This window comes from Marmota flaviventris, chromosome 3 (genome assembly GCF_047511675.1).
Source record: "Marmota flaviventris isolate mMarFla1 chromosome 3, mMarFla1.hap1, whole genome shotgun sequence".
NCBI classification, from domain to species: domain Eukaryota; kingdom Metazoa; phylum Chordata; class Mammalia; order Rodentia; family Sciuridae; genus Marmota; species Marmota flaviventris.
The window spans coordinates 25276335-25301736 of NC_092500.1; the positions used below are offsets into that span (position 1 = coordinate 25276335).

General features: G+C 38.2%; 2 protein-coding genes across 8 annotated transcripts in view; both read left to right on the forward strand.

The window, feature by feature from the left end:
• The window catches only part of Fgd6 (FYVE, RhoGEF and PH domain containing 6), a 113788-nt gene extending 95166 nt beyond the window's left edge, over nucleotides 1–18622 (forward strand). For 2 of the 3 annotated variants that reach the window (XM_071609630.1, XM_027952511.2), the window contains exons 15-21: nucleotides 2232–2334; nucleotides 3108–3254; nucleotides 4709–4811; nucleotides 6391–6518; nucleotides 12617–12745; nucleotides 14399–14547; nucleotides 17438–18622. In XM_071609630.1, coding sequence (XP_071465731.1) covers nucleotides 2232–2334; nucleotides 3108–3254; nucleotides 4709–4811; nucleotides 6391–6518; nucleotides 12617–12745; nucleotides 14399–14547; nucleotides 17438–17474 — 796 coding nt within the window. In that variant the 3' untranslated portion in view covers nucleotides 17475–18622. The remainder of the gene's footprint in view (nucleotides 1–2231; nucleotides 2335–3107; nucleotides 3255–4708; nucleotides 4812–6390; nucleotides 6519–12616; nucleotides 12746–14398; nucleotides 14548–17437) is intronic. The other variant, XM_071609631.1, reaches the window with a different exon arrangement.
• A 5079-nt stretch (nucleotides 18623–23701) lies between these two features.
• Nr2c1 (nuclear receptor subfamily 2 group C member 1) overlaps nucleotides 23702–25402 on the forward strand; it is a 50991-nt gene continuing 49290 nt past the window's right edge. Inside the window, exon 1 of one of the 5 annotated variants that reach the window (XM_027952878.2) lies at nucleotides 23702–23949. The gene's annotated coding sequence lies outside the window, so the exon portion shown is untranslated. The other 4 variants (XM_027952730.2, XM_071609633.1, XM_071609634.1 and 1 more) reach the window with 4 other exon arrangements.

The window sequence follows — 25402 nt, forward strand, 5'->3', positions numbered from 1 at the left end:
TATGAATGTTTGCTTAGAAGCCTGAGCATGTGTCACCATAGTGTAGTCCATCAAAGAACTTGAACAAGCTGGCAATGACCCGATTGTGAAGGGTTCAGTCTTAAATTACACTTGGGTCTAATACCAGCTTATGAGGTAGTAGCCTGTTGTCTATAAAGCCAGTTATCTAACATGGCTAATCTTCAGTTTCCTTATCAGTAAATGGAGATGATGAGTGATGGTGTCATAGAGGGGAGATGGGTGTGTGTGAGATTCAGTATCTATTCCATAGGGTCACTCTGAGGGTGAGGCATGATGACATTTGGAAGTATTCTTACAGGCTGACATATACTCATTAGTAGATAGTAGCTGTTTGGGGCAGTAATGCTAGAATAGTAGAGATAACTGAGGTAGATTTAGTTTAGAGAGAGGTGTTTCTTTTTTTGTTGTTTTGTTCTTTGTGTGTAATGGATATTTGAAAAATATATTAGTTTTAAGCTTTTTTTTTTTTTTGTAAACCGTATTCCTACCTTTTTATGTACTTACTACTGAATATTCTAAATGGCACTCAAAGCTATTTAATAGGGAGGTACATTTCTGAGAGTGATTATTGTATAAAAGATGAGTGGTTTCTAGTATCTTCTTGATTTGCTCTGGGCCTTTCAAAATATAGTTTTAAGGGGGCTGGGAATACAGCTCAGTGGTAAAGCACTTGCTTAATATAGGCAAGGATCTAGATTCAATTACCAACCCTGTGAAAAAAATTCAATGCAGCATTGTATGTTTATACGTGCCATTACTTATCTTTATTTTATTTTTATGTGGTACTGAGGATCGAACCCAGGGCCTCACCATGTGCTAGGCGAGTGCTCTACCGCTGAGCCATAACCCCAGCCCTATATGTGCCATTACTTATGATGGAGTTTTTATACTTAAAATTATAGTGACTAATATACTGTACTGCATTTAATCACTTGATGCAAAAATCATCAAGATTGCTGCATAATTTTTTCTTTTTTTTTTTTCCTGGTATTGGGAATTGAACCCAGGAGTACTTTACCACTGAACTATGTTCCTATTCCTTTTTATTTTTATTTTTGAGATAGAGTTTTGCCAAGTTGCCCAGGCTGTCCTCTAACTTGCCATCCTCTTGCCTCAGTCTCCCAAGTTGCAGAGATTACAGGAGTGTACCACCATGCCCGGTGCTATTCAGTTTTCTAATTTATGATTTTCTAAAGTATTTTAGAAAGTGGACATTTTCTTACACAGTCACAAATCTATAATGAATGGATTTTATTTAATTATGATGGATTTTTAAGTTGATTGTTAAAGTCTGTCTCTCCCATTCCTTCTCTCTTCCCCCCATGTATATGTATAAATTAATATATTTATTCCTATTTATGTTACTTAATATATGCCTCTCAGTTTTAAATATGCCAAACAAAAATTTTTAAATAGCTTCTTAAATGTCCTGATACCAGTGATGATTGGAAGTTATGACAGAGTTTTGGGGGGAGAGGCATGGAGCGAAACTGCAGAACAAGAATGCCCTTTTCTGGAAGGCTTTCCCTTCTTTGGCCCATTTCCATTAGAGTTGAGTTAAAGATACACCTGATGATTCGGAGGAAGGAACAGAAAACCTGGTGGCCAAGTAGGGAGAGGAGCCCTCAAAACAGCCGTGGGCTTTTTAAACCCTTATTAACCATTCCTTCAATATCTGTTTTTTTTTTTATTATTATTTTTTTTTACCATCTGTTTTATGATATTAAAAATATATTCCCTTCACCTCGCTATCCTTTCTAGAAATTTTTGGTAATATGTTAATAATCTAAAGGTATTTAATATTCTGTGCTATATGTAGGTGTTTGAAACAGAATTTCTTGGTGTATTTCTGAATTCTAAGATTATGTCTTAGGAAACTCTTTGGTTATGTAAATAATTATAATTATGAATTGGGACAGTTAGCCCATAAACCAAACAAAGATACTTGTAAATTTAGGAGCCTTCAGAAGCTCCTTAATATAATGCAGTACTTTTAGAAAGGACAAAAGCATTGCATTTACTAAAATGCTTTGGGTTTCCTATTGCCTGCTCTGATTATTTGTTCACATAAACCTCCAAGTTGCTGCTTTTGACGAGTAGTGTTGGAGGGTGGTGGAGTTGGTTGCCATGGGAGAACTAACAGAAGTAAGAAAAAGGCAAAAAGTCAAAGCTGACATCTGGTTGATGGAACCTTCTCTTGCCCCCAACAGTTCTGCCATTGAAAGGGATGAATGGCTAGAAGCAATTTCCAGGTCAATAGAAGAGTATGCCAAGAAAAGAACCACTTTCTGTCCTAGTAGGAGTCTCGAGGAGGTATTATCTTTCCTTGTTTCTTTTTCCAGTGTACTTCAAACAGTTTTTACCTTAAAGAAATATGTCACAGGGGTTTAGTAAAGCAACATGTTGCAGAGAAGGATCAGAGGTGGGTGTCTAATTTTAGCAATACATGTTTATCCATCTGTGAATGTCTAACTGCGAGTCTGTGGTAACATGTAGCATACTCTTGTTTTTTTCTAGTTATAAAACTTAATTGTAGGAAATTTATTTATTTACTGTGTGTGTGTGTGTGTGTGTGTGTGTGTGTGTGTGTGTATTGCTAGGGAGGAATCCATGGCCTCATGTATGCTGAACACATGCTTTGTACTGAGTTATACCCCTAGTCCCCATTGTAGGAAATTTAGAAAGTACAAAATAGTTTAAGGAAGAAGCTAATCAGCTGTTATCCCACTTTTAAAGTTAATTTTGCAGTAAGAGGATTTTTAGAATATAGCTAACCTCAATATCCTGAGAACACAAAAAATAGAATAGCCCATGTTTCCTCCTACATCTTTTTTTAAAAATATTTTTTTAGTGTTGATGGACCTTTTTTTTATTCATTTATCTATATGTGGGGCTGAGAATTGAACCCAGTGCCTCGCACATGTGAGGCAAGCACTCTACCACTGAGCCACAACCCTAGCCCCTCCTCCTACATCTTTAATGATACTATCAGCACCCGGAGATGGCACCACCACTAGCTAAAAAAGTCTCCGTTCTGTCACAGGCTGTGTGCATGGAGGTAATCAGAAGTCATTCTTTTCCCGCAGGCTGACTCAGAAAATAAAGATGAAGTTAGTCCCCTTGGATCAAAGGCTCCCATCTGGATTCCTGATACCAGAGCCACAATGTGTATGATCTGCACAAGCGAATTTACTCTCACCTGGAGACGACACCACTGCCGGGCCTGTGGAAAGGTCAGAGAGGACAACCCATCTGCATTGTGATTTCTCCTCTCGCTAGGCTGTGCACAGTGGGGAAGCATATTCCGCCTCAGAAACCCCTGCAGTCATCACAGCAAAAGAAAAAATAACCAAGATGGTTGTGGTAGAAAACATGGATAGTCTTCTCTAAATATTTAGGAACAGGGGAGGGGAAATCTTCCTTCCTCTCACCCCAAATGTACTTTCTGAGGTCAGTAATAGAGAACTTACATTCAGAAACCCAAACTAACAAATCCATGATTAAATGATCTTCACATTTATAGCTAGTTATTTAAACCACCTCTGTCTACATACTAAGTATATAGCAAGGGGAACTTCCAGTGGTCAAATTATCCCTAATGACACTTGTTAGTTTTTTTAGTCAGCTTTCCATTGCAGTAACAAATACCTGGAAAAAATCAACTTAAAAAGAGAAAAGGTTTATTTGGGCTCATGGTTTTGGAGGTTTATTTGGCTCATGGTTTTGCCTGTGGTGGCACATTATGGTGGGAGTAGGAGCAGAGCACACAGCAGAGAAAACCTATTCACCTCAGCTGTTTACTGTTCATGGCATTTTAAAAAAGAGGAAGAGACCAGGGTTCCACAATTTCCTATGAGGACATACCCTCCATAACTTAAAGCCTCCCACAAGGCCCCCCCTTTTACAGGTTCCACTACCCCCAATACACCCAATCTGGGGACCAGTGCTTTTAATCATAGGCCTTTGGGGTACTTTCCAGATCCTAACTATATCATAAGCCTTCTTGACATCAGTAATGTGAGCTTAATAACAATGATATCCACATTACTCTAAAGATTAAACAAGCCAGGTGCGGTGGCGTATGCCTGTAATCCTAGCAGCTTGGGAGGCTGAGGCAGGCTTTGATCATGAATTCAGAGCCAGCATCAGCAAATGCGAGGCACTAAGCAACTCAGTGAGACCCTGTTTCTAAATAAAATACAAAAAATAGGGATGGGGATGTGGCTCAGTGGTTGGGTGCCCTTAAATTCAATCCCTAGTACCAAAAAATAAAATGATTAAACAAGGAACAAGGTTCCATTTAGAGAGAACTTGGTACGGAGCCAGACACTTGGCAGAGGAGCATAGAAGTGGTCATTGCTGCAGCTGTGATGGTGATGATGATGATGATAATGGTCAGTGCAGCTATCAGGACTTACTGCATGCTAGGCACTGTTCTAAGCACTTGATGCATATTAGCTCTTTGACTGCATTATTTTACATAGTAGTTGCTCTGTGATGATTTGTGGCCTCTCTGTCTTTCAAGTGTGATATCACATGCTAGTCCACTGAATGCCTGAACTCCATGAGGTTAAGTAAGAGAACATGAGCATGTAACTGTTTTGAAAAGTGGACAGTGCTGTAAGACCTACTTTATAGTTTGGAAACAAAAGTTATTCTAAACAAAATAATTGTAATGTGTTTTCAGATTGTATGCCAGGCTTGTTCATCAAATAAGTATGGCTTAGATTACCTGAAAAATCAGCCAGCAAGAGTATGTGAACACTGTTTCCAAGAGTTGCAGAAACTAGGTAATGTATAAGTAAAGATTTGACCAGAAATTCCATTTTTCCCTAGATGCTTTCCAATAGGCTTCTGAAAGAATCATCTTTGGTACATTAGCATTGTTGATGCTTGTCTTAAAATTACTATTAAGCTTTCTTAACTCATACTTTGTGGTAATTTCCAAGAAAAGTTGGACTGAAATTTGTTTTTACAGTGTGAAAATGTTTTGCTAAGAAAACCAATTGTATAAAATTACAAAATGAAATACTTAAAACAAACGGGAACTTTAACTTGCAAGTTATTTTGAAGTTTCTTGTTTCTCATAATAGTGTGCTGGTAAGAATCATTTTCTATTTATAAAGTCATGCTCTATGGAAACATGCCTGGTAACACTTTTAATGAGATTTTATTGTAGATTTTTGAACAAATACAAAATGATGCTTCATACATGTCCTCTAGTTATTTTCAGGCATCCTCCAGGCCAAGCAAATACAAGTAGGACCATTCAAGTCTACATTTTGGATGGGGAAATGTAATTAAATTTCTGAAACATATAGAATCTAAATCTTGAAAAGATTGTCCTTTATGTCCATGAAAAATAACTTCTCCTCAGCAGAGAGGAATATCTATATGGGGAAAAAAAGTAGATGACATCCTGTTTCAGAATCCATGTATTTGTGAATTAACGGTACATTGTAGTCTGTACATTTTCCATGTAGACACATCCCCTGTTCCTTTGCCAGCCTTTCTGTTCCTCTCTTTGTTCTTTGAACCCATAGTATGAACTGTAGACATTCAAAATTCATCTTTGAATCTTCCTTTCTAGTCATCCACACCTATTTGGTTATTAAATCTTGTCAGCTTCTTCTCAAATAGTTTGTGTTGATTTTGTATCAGTCCTAATGAGGTCTAAATTACTTTAATAATTTTCTTATGAGTTTTCCTTGTTACAAATCTCTCCTGACTACTGCCAGATTTAATTTCTAAATTTGATCTGGTCTTGACACACCCAACCTAAAAAGCATTCCAGGTCCCTTTTTTCCTAGCTTCCTTATTTTATAATGCAGTTGCTTACGCTGACTTCTGTGTGGAGTGTTCAACCCCCTCTTACACCTAGCAAACTACTTATGCCTCAGTGTCCAATGTAAATGTCTCCTTCTCTTCCTAGGGTTTCCTTTGCAGTCAGAATTAATTGTTCCCTCCTTTGTATCCTCCTCTTTAGTACCTTGTTCATTGTAATGTTGTTACTTGGTTAAGTATCTAGATACTGAACAAAGTTAGGTATTTTTTAAGTCAGTAGGTAAGTTTTGGGGGGTGGTATTTTTTCCATTTGGCAGGACATTCATATGTTTCAGAAATTTAAAGGCTCAAAAGGATAATTTCTTCTTGTGGTTTAAAGTTCAAAAAGTAGAAAATCAGACAGTGGAGTCTTCCTCTCACTCTGCTCTCAGCAATCATCTTCCTTTTTCCAGGGCCATGGATGTCATCCATTTCTCGAGCATCCTTTTATGGCTATTTTGTACAATGTGTTTATTGATTTGAATTAAGTTGAAGCGCAGAATGCCCATCACCATTGGCTACATAAGTGTATCTGGTTTGTTGTAGATCGCCAGCACTCCCCTAAGGTTGGATCTCCTGGGAATCACAAATCTCCTTCAAGTGCCTTATCATCAGTCTTACATAGTATTCCATCAGGGAGGAAACAGAAAAAAATCCCAGCCGCTCTCAAAGAAGTAAGTGTTTCCATTAAACTTATAATGAGATAGAGGTTGAATTATTCATATGCACATAACATGCTGTTTTTATTTCATAAAGGAGGATGTCATTTCCCATTGCTATTAAAATATGAATTTTAATACTGGTGATGGAGATGGCTGATTTCTTACAATCTTGCTTGGTCTCCCTTATGACCTGAGTCATTTAGAAAATGGCTGTTGAAAGCTTCAGAGAACCTTTTATAGTAATGATAGAGAATAAAGCTAAGATGAACACATTTGAATTTTTAAAATTACTTCAAGGAGGCCTCTTTCCAGAGGGAAGGAGTTCATAGAATAATGGGGGCCCTTTGTTAGCATTTAGTGATTTACATGGTTTGTTATTTGTTGACATCCTTTAATCTTAAATTTTTAAATAGTCAGGCTGGGGCTGGGGCTCAATGGTAGCACACTTGCCTGGCATGTGTCAAGCACTGGGTTTGATTCTCAGCACCACATAGAAATATGTAAATAAAATAATCGTCTGTCAACAACTAAAAATATATATATTTTAAAAAAAACAACCGTGGTAACAAAGAAAATTTTATTAAACAGTCATAGCAGCATCTGCCAGCAGTAAATCCACAGGCAACACTGATACCTTGTCACAGTTCCTCAAATGTAAGTGTCAATCAACAAGTGCCAGAGAGCAGACAGCATTGCCATTCTGGCCCCTCCCATCACAATTAGTTATTTATTAGTTCCTCTTGTGCTAGTATTATAGCCCACAGAGCTGGTAGCTTTTATCTGTTGTTGTTGTCGTTGTTGTTTTGATACTGGGGATTGAACCCAGGGCCACTTTACTACTGATTTACATCCCAACCCTTTTTATTTTTTATTTTGAGACAGGATCTTGCTAAACTACTGAGGCTGGCCTCTAACTTGTCATTTCTTGCCTTAACCTCCCGAGTCACTGGGATTACAGGTGTGTGCTGCCACACCCAGCTGTTTTGTTTTGACATGCAGTCTCACTGTGTTGCCTAGGCTAGCCTCAGTCTCCCAAGTAGCCGGGACTGTAGGTACATGCCACCAACTCCAGATCTGACTAGGGTTTTTGATTCTCCTGCTTGTTTACCATGAAGGTGTTCTGTTATACAAAGTGGAAGCAAACAACTCTAAAAATTTGATGAGGATCATGATTCATAGGTAAAACTAAAGGTATATTCCCAGTTGAAGTGATTGATAACTTATCTGATGAAACAATAAGGATTTAAAGTTTCTAATTGCCAACCTTTATGTGAAACTGGTTAAGCCAATTTAGTGAGCACTTCTAAACTGTCTCTTCTTATCCCTCAGTTCCCAAGTATAAACCTGCATTCATAACTTTGAGGTTCTTGCCATGTGCTGTCATTCACCCTTGAGGTCCCAGCTACTTGGGAAGCTGAGGAGGGAGGATCCCTTCAGCCCAGGAGTTTGGGGCCAGCCTGGGCAAAACAGCAAGTTTATAAATAAATGAATGAATGGATGAATAAAATAAATAAATAACCTACCTGCCTTAAGTTTCTTAATCAACTGAAGTGGTTCTCAATTCTCTATAATTTTTAACTTCTCCAATGTCATACTAGTTTCTAAATACAATTCTTTCAATTTGTTCCCATCTTCAGTTGAAATTTGTCAGCATTGGTTACAAAACTCTTTAGAGTATAGCCTAGATTCAGTCTAACTTTAGTCCTGTTTTATGCTGCCCTCCAGTTCTTGAATACAGCCATTTCTTCCTTTAGTCAACTGATTTTCTAAGTGGCTCCGAGACCGGTTGCATCAGTATCTCCTGAGAACCTGGAAATTCTCAGGCCTCACCCAAAGTCTATAAAATCAAAAATTCTAACAAGCACCCTGGTGATTCACATGCGTGCTAATGTTTGAGAGCACTTCTTTGACCTTTACAGTCATACCGGAGAAGTTAATATGTATATTTAAGTGCTGTAAACATCAAACTATAGTTTTTTCCTTGGGAAGCTATGTTCTTTGGTTTTGTTTCACTTAATTGAAGTGAAATTCACATAACATGTAATTACCCATTTTAAAGTATACAGTTAGTGGCATTCAGTGTGCTCGCAATGTTGGGTAACCACGATATCTTTCTAGTTTCAAAAGCTCTTCATCATTCCATATAAACACCCTTTGTACATTCAGTAATCAGTCCCTTTTCCCCTCCTCCCACCCTCTAGCAACCTCTAATCTTCTTCTGTCTCTCTGGAGTTGCCTATTCTGGTTATATCATGAAAAAGAAATTGTAGACTATGTGACTTTCATGTCCAGGTTCTTTTCACTTACCACAGTGTTTTCAAGGTTTGTCAAAATTACAGCATGTGTCAGTATTATAGCATGTATCATGCATGTCATTTCTTTTTTTTAATATGTTTTAGTTTAATATGTTTTATTTTATTTATTTACTTATATGTGGTGCTGAGGATTGAACCCAGGACCTCACACATGCCAGGCAAGTGCTCTACCACTGAGCCACAACTTCAGCCCCATTTCATTTCTTTTATGTCTGAATGATATTTCATTTTATCTGTATTCCACAATTTATCCATTCATCCCTTGATGGACATTTGAGATCTTTCCACCTTTTGGCTCTTACAGGCTATGAACATCTATGTACAGATTTCTGTGTAGACATATATTTTCATATATCTTAGGTTTATGCTTAGGAATGGACTTGCTTGGTCATATGATAATTCCATGTTTAAATTTTTGACAAACTGAGAAGTTTTGTTTTGTTTTCTGGTACTGGGAATTAAACTCAGGGCCTCACACATGCTAGACAAGCACTTTAACCAATGAGCTACATGCATCCCAGCCCTTATTCCAGTGAAATTAGAAAACTTTTAGAAAACCCTCTGTTTTAGAATTACATTCAGATTCTTGGTACCCTTAGTAATGACAGACTGCTCCTTGAGTATTATTTATTTTTTATTTTTAAAAAAATATTTATTTTTTAGTTTTAGGTGGGCATTTATCTTTATTTTACATTTATGTGGTGCTGAGGTTCAAACCCAGGGCCTCATGCATGCTAGGCGAGCACTCTACCACTGAGCCACAATCCCAGCCCTTGTGTGTTATTTAAAAAATAATTAAAACCTTAGTGAATCAGGTGGTTAAATTGTTAACACCAATATTACTTTTTAATGGATAATAGAAGACTGTGTGTAGGTATTCAGTATTATGATTTATTTTGTGTGGCTAGTAACACTTGTATGAATACATTGTAGTATCCCAGTGCAACTGTATTTTATGCAAAATCTCATTTGAGTGTTAAACATTGTAATTTGTTTTAAGAAACAAGGTAGCTGGTATTACTTGGTAGACTTTTTTAAAAAATTTTTTTAGTTATACATGGACACAGTATCTTTATTTTGTTCATTTATTTGTATGTGGTGCTAAGGATTGAACCCAGTACGTCACACGTGCCAGGCAAGCTCTCTGCCACTGAGCCAAAACCCCAGCCCTACTTGATAGACTTTTAAAGGATGCTTTTTTTTTTTTTTACATAAGTCTACTTTCACTTAATTGACATTTGTAACTTAGTGTTAGATATTAAAATTTCCACTAAACAATATATAATCCTTTTGTGAAATTTATAAGAAGTTCATATAGGGCTGGGGATGTGGCTCAAGCGGTAGCGCGCTCGCCTGGCATGCGTGCGGCCCGGGTTTGATCCTCAGCACCACATACAAACAAAGATGTTGTGTCTGCCGAAAACTAAAAAATAAATATTAAAAAATTCTCTCTCTGTCTCTCTCTCTATCTAAAAAAAAAAAAAAGAAGTTCATATAATTCATCCATTAATGCATAATTAAAGATATACTTTTAAAATTCACAGGGCTAGTCAGGCACAGTGGTGTGTACACGTAATCCCAGCTACTTGGGAGACTGAGGCAGAAGAATCAAAAGTTCAAATGACTTTTGATTAGTAACAAGTTAGTAACTCAGTAAGACCCTGTCTCAAAATAAAAAATAAAAAAAAGGGCTGGGGATATAGTTCAATAGTAGAACATCCCTAGGTTCAATTCCCAGTACCATAAAAAAACTTAAATTTAGATAAAATAAAATTCACAAGGCTGGGTAGCAGTAGGACACTTACCTAGCATGAACAAGGCCCTGGCACTACAAATATAAAATTAAAGAACCCCTGTCACCCACCCATAATAGTTTTCCATAGCTGTATAACAAATTACCACAAACTTGGTAGTTTGAAATAACCTGCATTTACTAACTCAGGAGTCCAGGCATGTTTTAGCTGGGACTTCTGCAGCACCATAATCAAGGTTTGGCCAGTGTTGAATTCTCATCTGGAGCTTCAACTGGGAAAGGGGCTGTTTCAGAGCTCTTTCAGGTTTTTTGGAGAATTCATTTCCTTGCTGTTGCAGACTGAAAGCCTAGCTTCTTAAGAAGCTGCTTTCTGCTAGTGATCACCCTCAGCCCCTTGCCAGTGGACCTTTCAACATAACTACAAAGGGAAAAGTCTCTGTGGTCAGTTTTCTAGCTTGAGGGAGTCTTATATAATCTAGCATAATCATGAAGTGACATCCCTTCACCTTCATCAGATTTTTTTTATATCATACATACATGAACTATAAATTCCCACTTTTGTGGTTATACATGATGTAGAGTTACACAGGTCGAATATTCAGATATGAACATAAGAGAGTTATGTCCAATTTATTCTACTGTCTTTCCTTTTCCCACCCCCCATCAGATTCTTTTCATTAGAAGTAAGTCATAGGTTCTGTCCTTGCTCAATAGGAGGAAGCATGACACTGTGACTGTCAGAGACAAGGATCATAGGAGGTCACCTTAAGAGTCTACCCACCTGGTTAAGGTGTAGCTCACTTGTAGAGTGCTTGCCTATGGGCCATGAGGATTCCCAGCAATACACCCACACATACACAACCACACACACGCACAGAGTCTGCCTGCCACACTTCTAATAAGGCGAATCCTAAACATGATTTAAAAAAAAAAAAAAAAAGCAATTTAAATTGCCAGATTATAATCACTGATGCTTTTTTGCATAAAAATTTGAACATATTCAACTTTATATATATATATAAATACATACATACATACTGATGAACCTTCTTTATTTTATTTATTTATATGTGGTGCTGAGAATTGAACCCAGTGCCTCACACACGCTACACAAGTGCTCTACCACTGAGCCACAACCCCAGGTGCATTTTCAACTTTTATAAAACAAAAATACGCTGCTGTTTCTTTTCTTCTTCCTTTTGATTTTGTACTGGGGATTGAACCTAGGGCTTCACACATGCTATGCCAGCACTCTACATTGAGCTACATCTTTAGTCTTTATTTATTTATTGTATTTTGAGATCAGGTCTAAGTTGCACAAGCTGACCTTGAACTAATCAAGATCCTCCTGCCTCAACCTCCAGAGTAACTAGAATTTCAGGCATGTACCACCATGCCTCAATAGCTTCTTCTCTTTCAGAACATAGTTTGGGGAACAAGATTGATCCTTAAAACAACCTCCATTAATAGAATTTTCAGGCTTTTTATCTCAATGATAGAGTGTTTGTCTAGCATTGTAAGGCCCTGGGTTAGATCCTCATTGGGGATGAGGGGATTTTCTACTTACTATTCATTGAATGGTTTTTAGAAGTCCAAAAAGTTACTTCAGGAGTGGAGTTAACGATTTAAATAATTTCCCCCTAATAGTTGCAAGAAAAGCAGTAGATAACATATGCAGTCCCAAAATTTTGCATCTTCAGAAAAAAGCATGGATGGCTTTTGGGTTATTTTTCTTCTCCTACCAAACCAGAAAATTCAGAGGATCCTACTAAGACAGACAGACACACACACACACACACACACACACACACACACACGTGCAAGCATGGTAATAGGTAAAGTTCTAGAACTTGTTTCTAAGAGCAAGGGTTTTTATGCTCATGCAAATTTGTATTGTAGCAGACTTTGAAAATGCACAATTTCATTCTGAAAGATTCTGTTGTTATGGTGATTGCTATTAATTCTTAATGATTACAAGCAACTTTGCTGTTCTTTACAATTTGTCCAAAAACCATTAAACTATGTATGGGGCTTACTTACAGGTATCAGCAAACACAGAAGATTCTTCTATGAGTGGCTATTTGTACAGATCAAAGGGCAATAAGAAACCATGGAAACACTTGTGGTTTGTCATAAAAAATAAAGTGTTGTATACATATGCTGCAAGTGAGGTAAGATGTGAAATCTAAAGATGAGTAATTTGAGGGTCTTGTTTTAGTTTGTGTACGTTTTATTGTTCTGCTTTTGTTTTTTGTGTTGGTGGGGGTAGAATCCAGGCCCTTCCCCAGCTCCTTGTTGCTTTGGTTTGGAGCAAGGTGGTGTCATTTTTAATGGGTACCTAGTAGAGAGCTCTTACTCACCTGTTAAGAATTTTCCACAGTAATAAAGTACAAGTCTTCCTGGGTGACTACTATCACTTCACTAAAGGCAGAGCTTCTTATCCTTTTGAGGCAGAGACAAAGGTCAGGCAGTCAGTGTAGGTAATGAACAATGTGGGTCAGGTCAAGAGGCTGAGAACTGGTTATCAAAGAGAGAACAATGGGTCGCTAACGGTTAACCTCCTCTTGTGCTCCTCTGCACTCTGGGTTGCTAACAATTAACTTCCATGCTCCTGCTCCCAGTCACTTACACAGGGAAGAAAGAGAAGGCAGTGATTAAAGAGTGGGGTTATGAGGTCTATAAGAAAGGCAAGTCCACCCCCTCCCACAGGCTTTCGGCTCCAAGGCCCCCTTCTCTTTAAAGAAGTCTGTCTCTATCACTTTCTTAAATAAAACTTGCTATACTTGCCTTGGCGTTTCTCTGGTGTGAGTTCTTCAACACTGGGAAACAAGAACCCATTCCTGATCTCCATTGCACCAGTATCACTTTCTGTCCAGCTCTCTTGGGTGACACTCTCAGGACTGTCCCTGTAAACACAAAAGGGACTGAGCTTGACGCAAACTTCACGGATCAGCACAGCTTTTATTTAGGGAAGGAGTAACGCTTCTGATGGACCCACTTTCCTTGTGGAAAATGAGCCACGGGCCAGAGGGGGAGTTTAGGCTTATATTGATTACACTGAGAAGTGACTTAATTAATGAGCATGTCAGTTTGGGCTGTCTTTACTGGGCCAAATGGAGGATGTGATGTTAGTGGTTAGTGTCTGGGAAAGAATTTGTGTAAGGTGGAATCAATGTTTTGGCCTCTTCCCAGAAACTATCATTTCAGACTTGATAAATATCTCCTCCCCAGGGCCTGTCTTGTCACTGGGAAAGACTGTCTCGGGAAAGGATCAATGTATTGCCTTCTCCCTCATTCCTTCTCCCTAGGCCACATTATTTTGGGGTTTGTCATTTTCCATATCCAACAGTCCCCTGATTATATTGGTCAGGCCTCAGCATAATAAAATAGGCTTTGGGTTATAAACAGTTTCTAGCTGTTGCTGAAATTCTGTCCTTTTCTTCTATCCAAAGCCCCTGGTGTTCTCACAGCCTAGAAAAACCTCCAGGGTCCAATCTGTTCTTTAGGAGGATCTGGGTAACTCACCTTTCCAAGCTGTGCTTCTCCATCCATAAAATTAAAGTAATATAGTCACTTTCCTTGGTTGTAGTGAAAATAATGTGAAATTCAATGGATGTGAACATGCTGAAATTTTCTAGCACAATGTCTGGAGGTGGGGAGTGGATGGCTCAATAAATATTGTGGAATAAATTAAAAATTAATAATAGAATTTTTTTACATATATGTATATGAAGTTAATTTGGAGCTACATTGATCAAAAGCTCTCAAGTCTGAATTGTGTCTCAGTTTAAAAGGTCATCTTTATTTGTCTATTTTTAAATTAGGATGTGGCAGCTTTGGAGAGCCAGCCTTTATTAGGATTCACTGTCACTCAAGTCAAAGATGAGAATTCAGAGTCTAAAGTATTTCAGTTACTGCACAAAAACATGTTATTTTATGTGTTCAAAGCAGATGATGCTCACTCAGCTCAGAAGTAAGTAATGTAGACTTATTTTCCTTTTATATGTGAGATTTCAAGTTTCCTATTTAAATGATTGACTTTAAGATTACCTTCTTTAAGGCATGGGGACAACTCAAAATTTAAACCATGGGTCCAAATTAGACAGATTTAATATATTATTCAAACTCTTTAGAATTGTTCTAAAACAAAGGAAAGCAAGGAATATCTGGAATAGTTTCAGGAGACAGATGGGAAAAGAAGATGGGTAGTCCTGTCCAAAGTATTCTGTCCACACATGACCTCAGAGGAAGCAGCATGGTGCAGCTCTGCTGAGGAAGGGAAGCTGAGGCATCTGACCTCTCCATCACTGAGGCTAAGAATCTTCCCTTGAAACATTCCAGGGCTTTGGCCATCCAGTGATTCAATTATGCTGTGCAACAGCAGGAGTTGAAACAGCTGCTTACAAACTTACTTCTCTGAGAAAAAGGTCAAACATGTGAAGAGGCTCCATGCTGTTTTCAGTGACTGAGTAGAAGGAAATGGATATCATTTTAGATGGTGAAAGCTGAAAGCCTCTTCAACATTCCAACAGGAATCTTGATTTATTTAGATGTTATAAAGTTGTTTAACAGATTAGAGGAGGTGTATGTATCTTTGTGAAGTCAGGGTCCCTGCTGAACAAAATACCTCTTTTTCATTTGAGTTGTACTTTGGCTCACAAAATACACTTTTGTGTTTTTCATAAGAGATGTGTGTTCATGTTTTCTCAGTGGGCTTTAATGTGCTTGAAGATTTAAAAAAAAAAAAAAGAGTGCTTTGAATAAGCAAGTCTGGTGGTTTCTTAAGGCAATTAGAATCTACATATCAGAATTGCCTGTGTTCTGACTGCCAACCAGATACATACAGTGTAGCTTAGTGGCAAAGTGCTTGCCTAGCATGCATGAGGCACTGGGTTTGATCCTCAGCACCACATAACAATTAACAAATAAAACAAAGGCATTCTGTCCATCTACAACTACAAAAAAAATGTTTTTAAATAAATAAAAATAAAGATATTGTGTCTATCTACAACTAAAAAAAACATGCTGTAAGGCTGCCCCCACCCTCCACCCCTGGCCAGTTTTAGGATGTTCTGTAGTGCATAGCTGTTTTTCTGGTTCTTTTTTTTTTTTTAATATTTATTTTTTAGTTCTCGGCGGACACAACATCTTTGTTTGTATGTGGTGCTGAGGATTGAACCTGGGCCGCACGCATGCCAGGCGAGCACGGTACCACTTGAGCCACATCCCCAGCCCCTGTTTTTCTAAATAATTCTCTGTGGGTATTGAAAAATATTTTAAAATTATATTACTTTACTCTTTTTTTTCTGTAAAAAATATTTGGACAAAATAGTAATCACCCTAAGATTCTGCAACATATTGTCTTTCTCATAATTTTCATCTATATTTATCATGAAACCGATAAAAATTATTGCTTTTCAAATACATGATCTTTTGCTTATACCATTAAGTTGACTCAACTGAAAGGCTGTTAAAACAGAATTAAATGTAATTGGGTGAAAAAAATCAACTTATAATTTAGAATTGATCCAAGCTAAATTGTAAGTTTCTCTTTGAAGCTATTTATATCATATGGATTGCATTTTTTGTACATGACAGAATATTAAAATGTGTTAATTTTACTGGAAAATTGTGAGACACTTTAAAAGTTTTGCTATTATAATTTATAGGCTATTTATGTACAAAATTCAAAATTTTTAAAATTTTGCCCTTGAAATTTGACCTGAATCTATTATGGGATGTTCTTACTAATTAAAATGAGTGATTTCAAATGTTCATAGTTGCCTGGACCCCCCCACCACCACCACCACCATTTGTTGTTGTTGTTGTCATTTTGGGGGTTGAATCCAGGGGCACTCTACCACTAACTAACTGAGTTATACCTCCAGCCACCCCTACCGCCAGCTTTGAATAAGGCAAAGATGACATTTTAAAATGACTTTATTTTGTGTATTTATTTTTATGTGGTACTGAGGATCAAACCCAGTACCTCACATGTGCTAGGCAAGTACTCCACCACTGAGCCACAACCCCATACCCTTTTTATTTTTTGAGATGGGGTCTTGCTAAGTTGCTGACTTGCAGTCCTCCTACCTCAGTCTTCAAGTTGCTGAGTTAGAAGTGTGCACCATAGCGCCAGGCTGGACTCTTTTTCTTTAACCTATTACTGTAAGAAATTATATTTCAGGAAGGAAGGGAAAAATAAGTTCAGAAGCAATAAGACTAATAGGTATGGAAAAGAAACTACCCCCAAGAGCCTAATGAATAATTGCAGCATTTAATAATTAAAACATTGAGACTAAAGAATTTTGGAACGACTTCTGTGAACTTTTGAAAAGCTTTCATATTGCATGTAGAATTTTGATCAATTGGGAGTGGACTAAATGCCATATTGATGTCCTTTAATGAAAAGTATTGGGACCAGTCTGGAGGAGGGTAGGAGATATCCAAAGAAATTCTGGTAGGGTCAAAGGAGGAGGAAACAGGCACACAGCTACTGTTCTTACTAGTACTGAGTCAGAACACCAGAAAAGAGAAAAGGAGTTGTAATAAAAGCCTTTGCTGATATAGCTACTTCCATAACCAATTACATGGGAGCATCGGGACTTTATAGAACTTTTTACACATGAAATGTTCCCTTTCGCCTGCCTCATAATCATAAGAGAGACACTTGGCAGGCCAAATTTTGAACCATATTACCAAATAAAAGGCAGTTCCATGTATACAAGGATTTTAGTTTGCCCTAAGATCTTAAATATCCTGTCATGGTAATCCAGTCTACAGGCCCAGTTATGATCCATATTGTGCTCACATATATCAGATGATTGGGTTTTACACATCTAACAGATTTCTCTTATTAACAGGTGGATAGAAGCATTTCAGGAAGGCACAATATTATAGCAGTATTGGTTTCATCTTTTCTGTGATTCCAAGGAAGTGGAATTTCATCAGAATGGAGTAAAAGCAATTCAAGCATTTTATAAAAATAAACACTGCCAAGATAAATCCAACCAAACACTTCATCAGATATAAGAAATTATTTTGTTAGGTATAAGGAGTTTTTTTAATTAATGTTTGCTTTTTCATGTATGTTATTTATTAAAGTTGTGATGTTTACTTAATGGTCAGAATTGTTTCTGAGATTCACACTGAATTCTAAAGTACCATTTCTTTAGAGACCAGAAAACTTACCTTAATATTATATACAGTGTTAATTATTTGTGACACAGTCCACATCATTTTCTCTGCTTTTACACTGTGACATTTTCACTAGTGACAAATCTTCGTAAGTTAAAAAAAAAAAAAAAAACACATATCAAGAAGCAAATTTCCACGTGGTGCTTGGTTTAGAAATTAAGATTATCATAAAAATGCTGGTGAAAAATGCGTATCTTTGAATTAATAAGTTAGATGAATTTTTTTTAATCTTTCAGTGAAAAATATATGGCTAGCTTCTACCTCAGTAACTGTGAAATGAAATTTCAGAAAATTGTCTAAAGTATTTCTACCTTATGTATGTCTTCTGGCATGAGTTAATATTAATCATCAAAGAATTATAACAAAGGAATAGAAATCTGACTTTTTTCAAACTGTGAGTAGGAATGAGGATGTTTTCATTTGCAGAGACACAAGTAATCAACTCTATGGGCTTTTCATTAATTGAGTATTTTTTTTTAAATAGCAAAATATGGCAAGTATTATTTTATATAATATTCCCTGCTATTTTGAGAATTCTGAGCCCAAGTCAGGTATTTATATCTGTAAGTGTTACATTTCCTATAATGTTGAGCTTTAAAAAAAAATGAACTGGAATTACCATGTTAGAAAAACACAAATTCTAAGCCAATATCAACTGAAATTGTATAGTATTCTTTTTCAGGTCTTTTTATACCATTTGTAATGTGACCTTGGTAATAAAAATACCTTTTTTTAACTATCTGTGCACCTACATTGCTAATTCTGGCATACTATTGTTTAATATATGAACCATCTTATGCATAAAATTGTGGATCAACAATAGAAAAATAAAATCAATGGCTGAGGTTGTGGATCAGTGGTAGAGTCCTTGCCTAGCACATGTGAGGCACTGGGTTTGATATTCAGCACCACATAATAAATAAGTAAAATAAAGGTATTGTGTCCATCTATAACAAAAAAAATTTAAGAAAAAGAAAAATTAAATCAGCACAGTGATTATAAAGTTGTTCCTGATATTCATAATATACATTTTGTCTACTGAGTTTAAATTATAAATTATCTTAAAAGGCAAGGTTATCTATAATCTATATCATTAAAGGGTACAAGAATTTTCTCCTTCATTGTAAAGGATTTTCTAATTCATTGTGATACTGATAGTCAAAAGAATTACATCCTGAATGCCTTCATGGGGCCTTTTAGATGCAAACAAACTAGATCTAGAGTTTGTAGCTATAGTCTTTTCTGGCTATTTCCTGCTATGGCATTGTCATAATCCCTATGCAGCCTTCCACACAATCCTAACATGCTATCCTCCCAAGTATTTTTGTCACATCAGGTAAACTGATATTTCTTTGTAGCTCACTTTAATCAAGATCACATAAATTAAGTTTCCCACCTTAATACCTCTGCATTTTTAGTATATTCTTTTTGGAGGCCAATGAATGCCTAATAAATATTTCCTTCTGTTGCACTGTCTGGCACTTAGCAATACAACAGATTATTTGGGGTTCTAATTCCCCCTTGAGTTCTTGGCCTTTAAAATTTGGCATAAATCTCAGGATCTAAAAATTATCAGCCAGACTATTCTATCTTTGACATCTGGCTGAATAAAGTACCAGACTAGCCCAGTGTGGTGGCTTGCATCTATAATCCCATCAACTTGGGAAACTGAAGCAGGAGGATTGTAAGTTTGAGGACAGCCTTGGCAATTTAGCAAAGCCCTAAGCAATTTAGCAAGACCCTGTCTCAACATAAAAAATAAAAAGGGATGGGGGCTGGGGTTGTGGCTCAGCGGGAGAGCACTCACCTTGCACATGCAAGACCCTGGGTTCTATCCTCAGCACCACATAAAAATAAATAAGTGAAATAAAGGTATTGTGTCCAACTACAACAAAAGAATTCAATAAATAAATAAAAGGGCTGGGACTATAGTTCAGTGGTTAACCACCCCTGGGTTTAACCTCTTGTACCCACCCAAACACACACAAAGTAAACATACATAGAAAAGACAAAGCTAGCACAGACTTATAGTATTTCTCCTTAATTACATGTGAAACTCATGTATAACTGTATTCTTTTAGCCATTTTGAAAAATATAAAATAGAAGGCATCAGATTATTCATCCCCATAAAGTAGTTTGTTAAATAGTGTTAGATTCTCTCCCCCCCCATATCAGTCCTTGATAACTTACTAAAGATGATCAATTATTATTTATTTCATCTGGCTCACTCAGTGCTAACTAAGAACCCAGTTACTTACAATCTGTTGTAAACTATTTTTAAAAACATCTCTTGATAGCTAACATTTTAAAGGAAAAAAATGATATGGGGTACAGTCTATAAGTGTGGAGAAAGTACAAGTCTCTAGATCCCAAGAATACTATATTTATATTACAGATACATGTGTTTCCATGAAACCCTTTTTCAGTGTCTCCTTTTGTTTATAAGGAGAGAGGCAGTTATATATCTAAGCTAAAAAAAGGATGCTGAAAATAATCTAGACAAGATGCCAGCTAAACTAGGGGAAAGACAGCATTCTTGCAAGTATCCCAACCAACAGTCTTCTTTTATATGTAGCAGCTGTAAATGCAGAGGACCACCAGAGTCCAAAGAAAATGGAAAGGTTGTCATGATTTCACTTGTCTGAACCTCTTTCCAGTCTCTTTTCCTGTTTTCTAATGTAGCCAATATCCTCCTACTGTGCTTTGGCTGCCCAAGATACATACTTCCCTCTTCTCCAACTGAATGCTTGAATATTTAGTAGTTTTTTGTTTTGTTTTGTGTGGGGATTTTTGCTGTTTTATATTTGTTGTATTGGGATTGAATCCAGGGCCTACACATGCTAGACAAGTACTCCATCACTGAGATACGCCCCCCAGCCCCTCTTTGTTCATTTGAGACAGGGCTCACTAAGTTCCCCAGGTTGGACTCAAACTTGTGATCTTCCTGCCTCCGTTCTCTGATTTGTGAGGATTACAGGTATGTACCATCCTGCCTAGGCAACTAGCTTTTATTTTTTTTGGGGGGGGGGAGTATTGGGGATCAAACCCAGGGCCTTGCACTAGGCAAATGCTCTTCCACAGAGCTATATCCCCTGTCCCAGCAGCATTTCTATAAATGAGAACATCAGACAAACCCTTGATTAATCATAATTTATCATGATATTACTAAGTGACGAAGACTTCATAGTTCTGTTAACCAAATGTATATTTTATATTTGGTTAGAAGAATACCTAGAAGAAGGGAAAGCCTCCTATTTTAATAATTTAGTTAAAATATAAATATTACCACAGCATGTGTTGTTATTGTCTTTGAATATGCTTCCATGTGTTAAGGTTTTGAAAAGTTTGAGGTTCATCATAGTCAAATATAGTTACCATGATTTTCAGAGAGGTAAACCCTGTTTCTCTTACTTTAGTGTACACTCCTTGAAGGCAGATGCTGTATTTATATATTGGTTTCTCCCACAGTACTTCCTTGGGTCTTTTCAGAGAAAACATTGAACTGGAAAAAATAGAACAGAATTCTTATCAACAATTTAAATATAACCCTAATTCCCTGTTCTAACTTAGACCACACACTACTCTCTTCATTATCCTGCAAGGCCATGTTTGCAACTGCCTGTTGGGATATCTTCATGAGTCCTCAAGCAGATTAAATTTTGTGTTAACTAACACTGAACTAATTTTCTTCCTATTCAAATCTGTTTATTTTCTTTTGTAATAGAAAGATAACACATGAGGCTCCAGATCTCAAAAACGACTCTGTAATTCCTCTTGTATCCTTTCCCTCCTCGTTGTCCTGCTGTTGTTTTTGCATAGGACTGGCCCAAGTCCTTGTTACCTCTTCCTAGTGATTGCAGTAACTTTTCTTCTTGGCTGGGAATATAACTCTGTGGGTGAAGCACTTGCCTAGCATGGGAGAGGCCCTGGCTTCAATCCCCAGAACTGGAAAAAAAATTATTTTTAAAAAAACACTTATTTTTCTTCATTGCCTTCATTGTGTGGTCCATTTTAAACACTGCCTGAGCAATTTTTCTAAAGCATAATTCCAGTCTTGATTCATTCCTACTCTTGAAGACTTCAGTGGCATTCCCAGTGGTTCAGCATGGAACCAATCCTCAGGAACCATACAATCCAGCCTGTCTCTGTCCACACTATTTCTTCTTGTTTTCCTTTATACCTCATCCCCATCTTTGCCTGTTTATCCCAGATTTCTCTAACAGTTTCTAGTTATGATTTAGTCCTTTCTCCCTTGTTCAGTTTGAGTAGATTCTCCTCTATGCTCCTATAGTCTTATAGTTCATAAACTTTCATATGATTCTTATCACATTCTGTCCTTGAGAGCAACTTTTCTTGTTTGAGATTGCCCCACCACTTCTGGTATAGTGACTTGCATGCAGTTAATACTGTTTGTTGTTGACATGGATTCCTGCTTATGGATCTCTAAAGTGTCTCCAGTACACATCATTCTGTTGTCTATGATACTTAAAATTTTTTTTCAGTTGTAAGTGGACACAATACCTTTATTCTATTTATTTTTATGTGATGCTGAAAATTGAACCCAGAGCCTCACACATGCTTGGCAATTGCTCTACCACTGAGTCATACCCCCCAGCCCCTGTCTATGAAACTTTTAATGTAATTTTCTAAAGGAAAATATTATCTATGAACTTTCCCATATAAGAGATAGTTTCTACTAGAATTTTGTTTTAAAGATAGAGTTAGTAAAAAACCTAAATATCAAATTCCCTTTCCTTTGGAATAGGAGTTGGTCATGGCATATAAGAACCAATCTTGAAAAACTATTTTTTTATTTGTATTTCTAGAAACACTTTCTACTTAAAGTGACTATAATTTGTATCTTATTGTCCATATACAGATCATTTATAAATAAAAATTAGCATTGTAAGTAATGTTAATATGTATTATATTTATACAAAATAAATCTACTATAATATTACTACTGGTGTGATGTCTTTTAAACCCTACCATTTTTCAGTTACTTTTTTTTCTTCAGTAATAGGGATTGAATCCAGGGATGCTCAATCACCAGAAGCTACATTCCCAACCCTATTTATTTATTTATTTGAGACAGGGTTTTGCTAAGTTGCTGAGGCTGGCTTCGAATTTTTTATTTTCCTGCCTCGGCTTCCTCAGAGTAGCTAGGATTACAAGTGTGGGCCACCACTCTCCTCTATATTTGTTTTACCTAACATGGATTTCCACCCTGAATCTGTGGCTGCTTTCCTATAGCTGATCTATGTTAAATGCCGAAGAAATTTCAAGGAGAGCTTATCCTAAAGTTTAAACTACACAGTACTTTGAAGACAGGGCGGGGCTTCCTATCACAAGCAGCCACTGTCAGAATGTGAGGTTCTGGTAGTGCCATTTCATTTCACAAATCTTGAGGCCAGAAGGTATTGATTGTCTCGCGTACTTGAAATACACCATCAGAAACAACATTCTAATGATATTATTGCTCCATTAGTCATTATTTCTTTATGCACAATAGTTAAGTAAACTCTACTATTTCTTTACTACCTGATTCTGCCTCAGATTTTTATATTAAGGGAAGTTTAAATATCTGGGATATACCAGACTCGTTTGTTCTCTAATAGAATGTAATGTAAGAGCATTTAGCAGAATCCAGTTTTCCAGAAATTAGAAATAGAACTGCATAAAACCTAGTCGGTTAATGTTATTACTCAAATCTGAAACATTGACCCCAAAATGCCTTCAATAGACTACATTTGGCAAACACTAAGCTAAAGGGCACACATCACTTGTAAAAGTGGCTGATGGGCAAGCAGATCTGGCGAGCCGTTTCCCTCCAAGCCGACAGGGGGCGGCCGACTCTCAGGGGCGCTGCTCCACTCTCCAGTCTCTCCGCTCCACCCAGGGAACGTCACGACCCCCTCTCGCTGCTTCTCCACGTCGTTATTGCGCAGGCGTGGATTGGAGAGCTCACGGCCGAGCCGAGGGAGGGGTCACGAACTCTGACCCCCCCACCCAAAACACAAACCCAGAAAGCTGTTTACCCCTACTTCGCCTCGGTTCCCCACTCCCTTCAGCTTTCTCCAACTCTCCTCCCGGGGCGTCTTCCCCACCCAGCTGCCGCCGCAGCGGGACTGTCGGGTCGGCGCCCGACTGAGGAGTTAGTGCAGCGGAGAGACGCGGGTAAGAAGTGCCGGGTGGGAGGACAGGGCCGTGACGGCGCCTGGGAAGGGGTCGGGAGTGCCCCTTTATCCCAACTGCCAACGGACGCAGCCCTAGCGCGTTCGCACTGCCTGCGGTCGCCGCCCGGCCCTGCCGATCTGTTCGGAGTGCCGCGGCGGGCTGCTCGGGTCGGGCCGCGGGTGCGAGGAGTGGCCGGAGCGTCGTGGCCCCCAGAGAGGCTGAGGCCTTGTAGTCGCGGCGGGACACGGCGTCAGGCTAGAGGCCGGGGCGGCCGGGCGCGGGGACTGCAAGCGAGTGGCGCGGTGCACACGGCTCCCTCTCCCGCGGCACCTCTGACCTTTCACCTACAGGAAAAACTTCCGTCTCGGCGGCGCCACCGCCGCCGCTTTCCCCGCCCCGGGAAGCCGAGGGCGCATGGCGGCGGCGGGCGGGACGCTGGAGAGGTGCATCTCCTTCTCTGGGCCTGGAACCCTTTTTCCGTGGCCGCGGACTGATTCCGAGCTTACACAGTAAAGATAGAATGGCGCTCTCCACTCTCACTTTTCTCTCACGACAAATAGAGGCGAGAGTAGCCTCTGCCTTAGGACCTCTGAATTTTAGGGAAAAAAAAAAAAAAAAACGGAATGGCCCAGGGTCCTCGCTGCAGTAGACATGTCCAAGCTACCAGTAGCTCTTTTGTTAAGAACTCTGCCTCCAACTCGCGCAAACATCACTTTATGAAATACAAATGTTGCCAACTCGCCCCGTAACCTTCAGTAAGTAGGTCAGCGTGTAAAGTAACTGGAAGAGAAAAGCAGGCTTGAAGTTAAGGTCTTTAGGGCTTTTGCTTCCCCGGAAGTTGTAAGTATACCTCGGATTTTGAGGTTATTTTAGCATTGTCTACTTGTGTGTTGGGTGATGCACGGTTGATTTTGAATTTGGTTTATATGTGGAGTTGTTGGATCTGAAAGAGAGATTGTGGATCAGTTCAACTCAAGACAATGAAAGGAAAAAGAACTTTGGGGTCTTAGAAATTTGCAGTTGGGGAGACACATATTCAAATAGCTCTGAATCCGTGTTTCAAGGATGGTGGGCACTTACGTGAGTTGTTGAATGTTGAAAAAACAAGGGCTCAATGAACTACAAAGATACAAAAAGGAACATATATGCTTAGTAAAAAGGCCCATAAAACAAGGGTCTAATAATATTTTGGTGTGCATCTTGAATCTGTGAGTATAATGTAATTTTCCAGTTCTGGTCATTCCAGAGTCTTGTGGTCGAAGTATGGAGGTGACCAAAGTTCACATTCCTTGGCAGCAGCTTGAGTCCTGCTTCCTTTATGGCTTCCACACCAATTTTGAAAGATCTTAACAGTGTTGCTTTCATTGTATTAACAAAAATTTTTCTGTTATAAAAAGTATCACGGGAAGGGGCTGGGGCTGAGGCTGGGGCTCAGCGGTTGCACACTTGCCTA